The 8,782-nt window shown below is 37.8% G+C and overlaps 1 protein-coding gene across 1 annotated transcript; it reads right to left on the reverse strand.

Moving 5' to 3' along the window:
- Positions 1 to 1,023: 1,023 nt before the first annotated feature.
- Positions 1,024 to 6,973, reverse strand: LOC106895411 (proteasome subunit alpha type-1). Its single transcript, XM_014954826.1, has 8 exons — positions 6,854 to 6,973; positions 6,243 to 6,346; positions 5,336 to 5,424; positions 4,617 to 4,687; positions 3,643 to 3,772; positions 2,927 to 3,006; positions 1,911 to 2,015; positions 1,024 to 1,394 (listed from the first exon to the last, which is right to left on the reverse strand). The coding sequence occupies exons 1-8, from the start codon at positions 6,926 to 6,928 to the stop codon at positions 1,338 to 1,340; spliced, it is 711 nt and encodes a 236-aa protein (XP_014810312.1). The 5' UTR covers positions 6,929 to 6,973; the 3' UTR covers positions 1,024 to 1,337.
- Between the last annotated feature and the right edge of the window lie 1,809 nt (positions 6,974 to 8,782).

The raw sequence follows: 8,782 nt of genomic DNA on the forward strand, positions 1-8,782 counted from the left end.
TTAAACGTGCCACCCTCCTCTTCCCATAACGAGACCTAGGCTTTCCAGTATGTTTTCCAATCCTACTGAGCAGAGCACCACAACCATTATACGGGACCAAAAGCTTGACAGTGCTATTAAGCAAAAAACCCAAAAAAACCCCAACCCTAAAAAATAAATAGGAGGGAAAAAATAAATGGGAAAAAAATAAATGGGAGGGGGGATAATTAGGGGGGAGGAAAGAAAAATAAATAGGGGGAAAGTAAAAATAACGGTAGAAATAAAAGAAAAAATAATAATAGAATAATACTTTTTAAAAAGAGTTAAGAGAGTAAATTAAAAAAAAAAAAAAACAACCAAGGGCAGCTTTGTCTGCTGCTTGAAAGCAAACACACAGCCCCGCCATCACCGTTTTGTTAATATTTTCAGGACTGAACTGTTTAACTGGATTCAACACTGTATTTAAGGCCTGTTCATACCATCACCGTGTTTTGTTAATTGAGACAAGATACAGGCTTTTTAGCAATTTACTTTTTTATTTATTTTTGAAGTCCATTGAGCAGTATCAATCCCCTACGTGCATCCACCCAAAAAACCTTTTCTACCCCCCAGGCCGGGCCGATGGCTCTAAAGAAACAGAGTGATTTGTTTCAGTTCAATATGAGCTGGGATTTACTAAAGTGTTTAAAAAGAGTTAAAAAAAACACTCAAAAAAGCAAAAACCAAAAACACGAGCTGGCTGGCAGCTTCACGCCCATTCCACCTACCATGTTTTTTGGTAAATGCTCAAAGCCAGAAATGTCTTTCCAAGTTGAGTTTGGTGAAGGTGACACGGGGAAACACACGGTGTGCTGCTTGTTCCACAGCTATTTCACTGATTTGGGGGCATTTTAAACCCCCCTCAGCTCAAGAGCTGCCAAGAGCACCCCATTTAGAGACGGTACCTAATGGTCAAATACATGGTGGCACCTTGATATGACAGAAGCACAATGATTCAAAATCATCATTTGTTCAGATTAAAAATAAAAACAAACAAACCCGCAGCAGATTCCAAGAAAGTGATTTATTTCCACTTGTCCTTACAAGTTAAAGACAGTATGCTTTTCATTAAAAAACAGTATCGTGTACTATTTAGAAAATGATTACACCTTTCTTGTCAAAGAAAATACACCCAATTATGGCCTCCTGTCTACCTTTTAAGGATAGGTGGGTTGGTTTCTTTCTTTTTTTTTTTTAAGAGTAATCCTCAGAACGTATCGGCAGAAAATGCATATAAGGTGAGGATAAAGTTACCAGCAAATGGATAAATGTTCCTGGATAATTAGCCATACATTAACGCAGAGGAACTCATCCACCAACTAGTGCTCCATGGGCTCCTCTGCCTTTTCTGCAGGTTCATCAGCAGGTGGAGCAGGCTTAAAGAGAGAAAAAAATATATATATATTATAGAAGGGTTGACAACAAGACTTGACAAATCAGCTTTATCCTGGATTGAGCATCATGAGTGCACCAGTGGAGCCCGTGTCTGCAAAGAGCTTATCCAAAGTGTTACCCAAATTAAGCAGGGAGCAGGACAGAGCTGGGCATCACAAGACTAAGAGTGGCTCTTGGGGCAGGCATGAGAAACACATCTAGCCACTTCTGTTGCAAAAAACCATGAAAACCAGGATTTGATCATAGATGAGGAAAGAAGACTACTTTGGAAAGGCTTGTGACCAATTCAGCGTAAATTGACTTTATATACATCTTAGTCTCCAGCCAACACTATATGGTTTTCATGTAGCAACTTCAAATTTGAAAAATCCCCTCCCTAAAATGCTACGATAATAGTAGAGAGGGTTAAATGTCATAAACATAAACGTGAGAGAGGTGATGTATCACAACATGTTGTCTTTCCACAAAGCCTGTTTGTTTCTCTCTAACACACATACCTTTCTCTGTGGTCTCTCCTCAAGACCTTCTAGGAATGGTGCTACATCGTCGTCATCATAAATGGTAAACTCCATGTCTTTGCCAACAATTCCAATGGAAACATTCTGTTAAGCAAAGTTTTGAAAGGAGTGAGAAGCATTTTTCTGCTAACAGCTCTGTGGCTTTGCAGCTTTCGCCTGTGACACAAGTGGAAGTTTCCTCCCGTGACAGAGAGGCCCATTGTGCTGTTTGTGGCTACTGAAGGAAAAACGGAAATTTTGAGCAACGCCCTCTTTGGTAGATTGTACTAGAAAAGGGAAGGGAGGCAGATTTACTCCCAACAAAACCTATTATGTTTCAAAATCTTGTAAGAAAAATCACTTTTCAAGGATTTCAGTTTCTTTCAGTGTTTTGTTTTCTTTTTGATAACGTGCATAATTTTTCAAAACCACTTATTTTAATCTTATTTCGCATTTTCATTATTTTAAGAGTTCTAAAAATCAAAGGTTGGCTAAGAATAAAAAAAAAATATATTAAATATGGAAGAGGACAGATCAACCACAAGCAGAACATGGAATAATGGATATCCTTTGAGTTTTCCTGTTCAGCAGCTCCTCAATTTGTTGCCAGAAGTTTCAGCAACTTTTTGATGCTGGATCCTCAACCAACTGTTTGTGCATTTCCTTCCCTCACCTCCCAGGTGAGTCACTGATTGTACTTATAATGTAAAGTTGTGGTTCTAGTTGTATGTAATGGATCTTAAACACTGATCAAAGTTTAAAATAGAATGAAGCAACCAGGCAAACAATGTCTTATTTAGAGAAAGCATAATTTTTGTGAAGAAAATTAAACCTGATGTAATTAAGGAAACTGTAGATAAACTGTTGACATGAGATGAAGATGATACTATCTATCAGTATTCAGTTCCAAATTCCAGTGCCAGCCATACTGGCCAAGTGCCATGAATTTTGTCACAGTAATTTCTAGTAACAGTAGCAGTAAAATTTCTTGTTAAGAAAACCTAGTATTTATTTACCTTGGTGGTCAGATCCTGTTCAGCAGGAAGAGTCTCCCTCAGGGCACGCAGGCCATGTTTAACTAGCTCATTTAGATTACCTTCAAATGAAATCAGAAAGACATTTACAAAATGTATGGTATTATCTCTAGACACTCATTTCCTCTTCTTCCCATTCGCAGTTGAGAACTAGAAAATCACCTTGACTTCCAGAACTCCTTTGGTATGTCTAGTGCTGATCACACAGCTGGTTATAAAAGTATTCCTCAAGAAACCATCCCATCCCTACATTTGTGGTCAAACCTATCTGATTTTGGCACCTGCCTTGCCTCACACGCAGTGATAATCACACTATTTTTTCCCCAAGCAGCCATTCAGTAGCCTTCTCATCGCTGTTTCATATAAAAATAAACCCATCATTTTAAATGCACCACCTAAATCCTACTCCGATACGGAAAGATTGTTCTTTCCCTGGGTTAAACAGGGCAGAGGCCTTTCTTTTTTCTCCCCTCTGAGCACAACTTCTCTTTTCATTAGGTGTAATAAGCATCCAGATGTTAGACATGAAGATTTGTAACCTCTTCTCTACAATTTTGTCTTCATGCAGGTTGACACAGCAAACTCGGCTCCCAAAATTTGTCTTCCTATCTTACTAAACGCAAAAGAACAGAACAATAGCAGAAAACAAATGGCTTAATTGATGCATCCCGTTAAGTAGACAAGGTTTCATTACTCACAGTCAATAAATTCAGCCATGTGCCTCTCCAAGTAAGTCCGTGCTGACTGTGAGCGAGCACCAATGGACATTGCTTTGCAGTCAAAATAGTTTGCAGAGGGACAAGTCTGGAAGATGTGAGGACCCATATCCTGCAAAGAGAGAAAAAGACCCCACAGAACGTAAAACAGATATATAAATTCATATTAAGTCTGCTGCTGAAACACAGTATTTTCTAAAACAGTTTTGCTTCATGGTACATCACATAGCTTATATGTATGCACTTATCTGTAGGTTTTTATGTGGGCAGAATAGCTGCCACCAAAAATGTTTCTCTCTGTTCCATAAACTGTACTCTGCTTACGTATGCTTCCTACTTCATCACTTGCAGTAGATATTTTACACACTTTCTGTCTGATCTGCACAAAAGTAAAAACTTGCTGTAGGCTTAACCATGCCATGCAAGGTTTCAGGCAAGACAAGTTTCCTTCAGCTTTCCTCATGTCAAAAATCCTGAGGTCAGAGATTCTGCACGTGCTGCATTAAGTGAACTGCTGTTGCTAAACACTTAAGAGAGAGGTCAGCAATGATTTCCACATCCATTTTTTAGAAAAAGTATTTAAAATAATAGTTTTCGAACATCCGCAACCAAGAGTTAAATAATTAGTGTCATCGTGGGATCAACATTTTGATCCCTTAAAACACAAACAAATCTGACTTTTGCAGTAACTAATTAGGTTTCTATTTTTGCAACTGTACACCTCGTAAGTGTAGGTAGGATTAGCTATTAATTAACATTTTTAAATTAACATTTTTTAAAAACTAACATTTTTAAAAGCTATGTTTTAAGGTAAGATACAGAAAATTGCTTCCCTCTTCACACAATTTTGATGAGTTTGCCTCTTCCATCTTCCCCTCTTATTGTCTCTCTGTTGTATAAAATGACATTAAGCACATTTTCTTCTAAACCAAGAGGAACTGGCACAGCTTACTTACATCATAACCTGCAATGAGGAGTCCCACACCGTACGGTCTTCTGCCGTAACGCTGCGTTGGTATCTGGGTTTCTTAAGTAAACTAAGGAAACAATCTCAAAATAACATGTTAATTTCCCTAACCCCAACGGAGATGCACCAAAATCATCATAAAGCCTTCACAAATCTTTTTGCAGGAGTGAAGATTATGTTCCAAAGAAACAAATCACACAACTTAATTGGGATACCAACTTCTTTTTCACTAAAGGAAAATGTAACAATTAGCTTTCCTGAAATAACTGGGTGGTGCATTCAACCAGCTTCATTTAATTTCTTATCTCTTGGAGCTTTTTCTAGACACCTGACAAAATACAAGGCTTCTGCTGCGTTCCAGGCAGAGACAGAAGTTGCCACCAAAAGAAATAATCTCTGAGTGAGGGGCTGCAATCCAGTAAACAACCACATTCTGAACACTGCAGTCATCTCTCCTCACCCACCTCCAAAGACAGAAAACCAGTGCTCTGTTAAACGTCGGGCAGCACTTCATTGATTCTCTACCAGTTCAGTGCATATTATGGGATATTCTCTGAAAAATATTCCAGCCATGCGAATAAAGAAGAATTAACTTTGAATTAACTTTTAAAATTTAATACGACTTTCAAGCTGTGATATATGAAAATCATTTTATGAACAACTAAAAAACTACAGAAGTGTTACAAGTGTAAAAAAACCAAAGGATACTGCTTCCAATTAGTGACACTAGGCGAGAAACTGGAAGAGGTCTATCAAACACAAATCTAGAGTCCAGACACTCCTGACGCATGAAATTGCTAGGAGGAAAAAAGGGGAAAAAAAAAGAGAAGGAAAAAGAAAATAAATCAAACGCATAGATGGAAGTCACAATGAGTTTTTGCCACAATACTAGTCTGTTCTGGTAAGTGTATTTTTGTTTCAGCTCTGCTTGTTGAGAAAAAGGGTCAAAGGCATTCCATAAGGCCATTTTATCATGACCTATCATTGTTATTTAGAAAGCTGACCACAGGCTCGAAAGAGTCTTTTATTATTTCAGCCATACAAATGCAAAGAAGGTAGGAGTTCATGCAGGCAACAGACAGATCATCTGGGAAAAAGCCACAGTTAAATGGTAAGATTTCTTTTTGTAACTAAAGCAACTAAAACGTCCCACCAAACTGAGGAGTACTCCTCCTTTTGGGTACATTTACCTCATGTGATGAAACTACATGGCCAACAGGTAAAAAGCAAGCCCCCCTGAAGCTGACACACACAGCAGTGTATCTTATTTAATAACCTCCTTCAGGGTGGGTACACAAAGAAATAAGTGATGGGCTGTAGCAGCTGCTCCTTTCTCAGACTGTGTGGAAACCCCATCATCGCACCGAGGAAGCCAGACAGGGCTGTCTTAGGAGTAACAAAAGCAAAGAGCAAAATTCTGGGCAAAACAAATGAGATTTCTGCCAACTAGTTAAAAATCTGCCAGCGTTTCACGCTGAGGTCTTTGGCATAGTCCACCGGAGCAGTAACTCAAGACTAATCCTTAGCTGATCATAAAATGTCATTGGCAATAGGCTACAACTGAACTTTCCCTCATTATTGCAGAACTGTGTATGTCAACAACCCAGATACTCACCACAAGAGTCTTGCATCAGCAGTGAGTCCAGCAATTGAGATACCAATATGGTTGTCAACGTACAGGATTTTTTTCTGATGAGCTGCCAGCTCAGACTGTGCTCTCTGTGCATAAAAGGAGAAAACTATGTGGCAGTCTGAACAGTTTGCCAAGCACTGTGGAGAAATCTGCTAACATTTATAGCAAGAACTGAATATGATCATGAAACAATAAAAAAAAAATATTAAAAAAATTATAAACTTGCAACAGAAGGCAAGAAAAATCTAATTCCACTTCAGCAGGAGACTGTCAGAAAGAAAGAACAGACATTCACTCAAGCTTTGGGAAAAGAAATAGTTTCCTTCTTAATACCTACAGGAAAAAAAAAGAAAAAAAAGGAACGCAACTTTTAGAGGTAAAAAGTCTTTCACTTATTTCCTTCATCATTTTGTGAAAATCTGCTTTGCATAGGCACCGAAAATATTTGTAGTTCTATACTGGTAGTACAGCAATAGGAAACTGTGATTGCAGATTTACATCACATGTCCAACTTCAGACTGCGCAAAACTAATTTGACAAACCAAAACTTTTCTAGTAACATTATTGTCCCAAGAGCACTGTTTTGAAGTTACCTTTAGAGCAACCAGCACAGCATGTGTTTTCGATTTCAGCCCCACAGTGGCTGAACCTTGTTTCACAGCCTCCATGGCATACTCTATTTGATGAATTCGGCCCTACAGGAAAAAAAATAATCAGAGTTAATAATTCTAAAATTAATCCTCTGTATCAATTTTCAATGGTCCTTGATTTTCAGACCTTTGATTCCCTCACTCCAACAAGTACACTGACTACATAACACAGTTTAAGGCTACAATCATTAGACTTCCTCACTAATCTTTTTTAAATGCCTCACCATTAACCCACATAAATCTGGCCATCTCAAAGCTGCTCACTACTGCATGCAAAGAAAAAGGAAAGCTAGAAAAGAAAAGATGAATAATCCTGACATTATTAGAATTGTAAGACTTGTCACTGTCCTCAGACCAATCACTATTTGACACAATGTGATTCAAAGACGGAACTTCCAACCAAAGTTGGATGCTTAACTTTTAATCGAGTTTCCTGAAGAAATGAGCCTTATGCAATTGTTGTGTCTCACCATCCATTCCCCAATAACTTCTGAACAAGTTATTAGTCAACTGCAGTGAAGTCTGAAAGAGGAGTAGAGGTCTCAGATACAATTGACTCCTCACAAATTCTGCAAAGGCAGCCAGGAGCTTTGCAGGTTAAAATGAGACAACATCCTTTTATTTGCAAATCACTGAGGGCAAAGTAGCTAATTTTCTGTACTCTGGTTGAGCAGCCCATGGCAAATAGTTAGTTTGTTCACTGCTGCTGTGCAAGTGCTGGAATTAGTAACTGCAGCACAGAGTTGCCTCCTCCCAGTTGTGATGCAGTGGGATGTAGCAGCTATCCCAGTGGAATGTACTGGGGACAAACTACAGGAAATCACCTTCTATCAGTCCCATTGTTCATAAAGCGTTATTACTTTTCTTTTCTTAAAGGCTTTTGATTTGTCTAGAGGTTCATTAGATGCTTAAAATACCCTAATGTTCCATTTCATTCACTAAGTTCTAAAGGAATTTCAGTAACATGGGATGTCCCCTGCCCAAGAGCAATACAGAATCACTGTGACCTGTCCAACATGTATTTATCAACTTTCATGAATGACCTGAAAGGCTGCAAAAGTGTGAAACCCCTTCTAGCCTTTAATCTCCTATTTTCTTTTCTTTACAACAGTATGTTAAAACATCTCCCAATAAAATATTACTACTCTTTCCTCCTGTATTAACAATGCCAAGAGCCATTATGGCATCATATCACCACCTCACCTACAGGAATATATGGAGCAGTCATTGCAGCAGAGTAGCAATTTTAAATGTCTTTTTTACAAAAGACTATTTTTTACAACACTATTCATATTTTAAGGCAAGTTATTAAAAAAGACAGAAATTAGCATTGTTGATGACTTCACAATCTCTACTAAGTCTCAAGAGAATGTTATAGTTTTTAAAGTAACTTTTAAAGTAACAGATAGATTAAAAAATTGAAAATTAAAGTTCCTGATACAGAATCCGCCAAAGAAACACAGTCATTAAGAAGGATGAAAACAGTTCAAAGCCATCTACAGCTATCCTGGTACTGACTAAAGAACATTCAAATAGTCAACGTTGTCTTCATATAGGGTGGAAATTACAAAACTTGCTCTGTTACCATGCATGTTGAAAAATGTATCTTTTAAACAGTACTACTACACGATGAAGATTTTCAGTGGTAATACAAACCTACAAGCTAATGATATATTAGCTTTACACTAATACAATTTGCTATTTGCATTTAAAATAAATTTTTAGTTTTGCTAATTCTATAAACAAGTCAATTTTCAAGACTCTGACTTTTCATAAGTGTCCTATCTTAAAAAGTCCCTATCAAGAGAAGAGGTGACATTAAATACCTGAACTGACACTTGCTTTTCAAGTTCTAGAATATTTATTTTGAAG

The sequence above is a fragment of the Calidris pugnax genome, unplaced genomic scaffold (assembly GCF_001431845.1).
Source record: "Calidris pugnax isolate Ruff unplaced genomic scaffold, ASM143184v1 scaffold186, whole genome shotgun sequence".
NCBI classification, from domain to species: domain Eukaryota; kingdom Metazoa; phylum Chordata; class Aves; order Charadriiformes; family Scolopacidae; genus Calidris; species Calidris pugnax.

Excerpts from the sequence above, each read along its gene's own strand:
- LOC106895411 (XM_014954826.1), bottom strand. The coding sequence starts at position 6,928 with ATGGAGGCTGTGAAACAAGGTTCAGCCACTGTGGGGCTGAAATCGAAA. Across the intron at positions 5,425-6,242 it reads GCTGATGCAAGACTCTTGTG|CAATTTCATGCGTCAGGAGT; the intron begins GTGAGTATCTGG and ends TTTTCCTCCTAG. Across the intron at positions 3,773-4,616 it reads TCCTCATTGCAGGTTATGAT|GATATGGGTCCTCACATCTT; the intron begins GTAAGTAAGCTG and ends CTCTCTTTGCAG.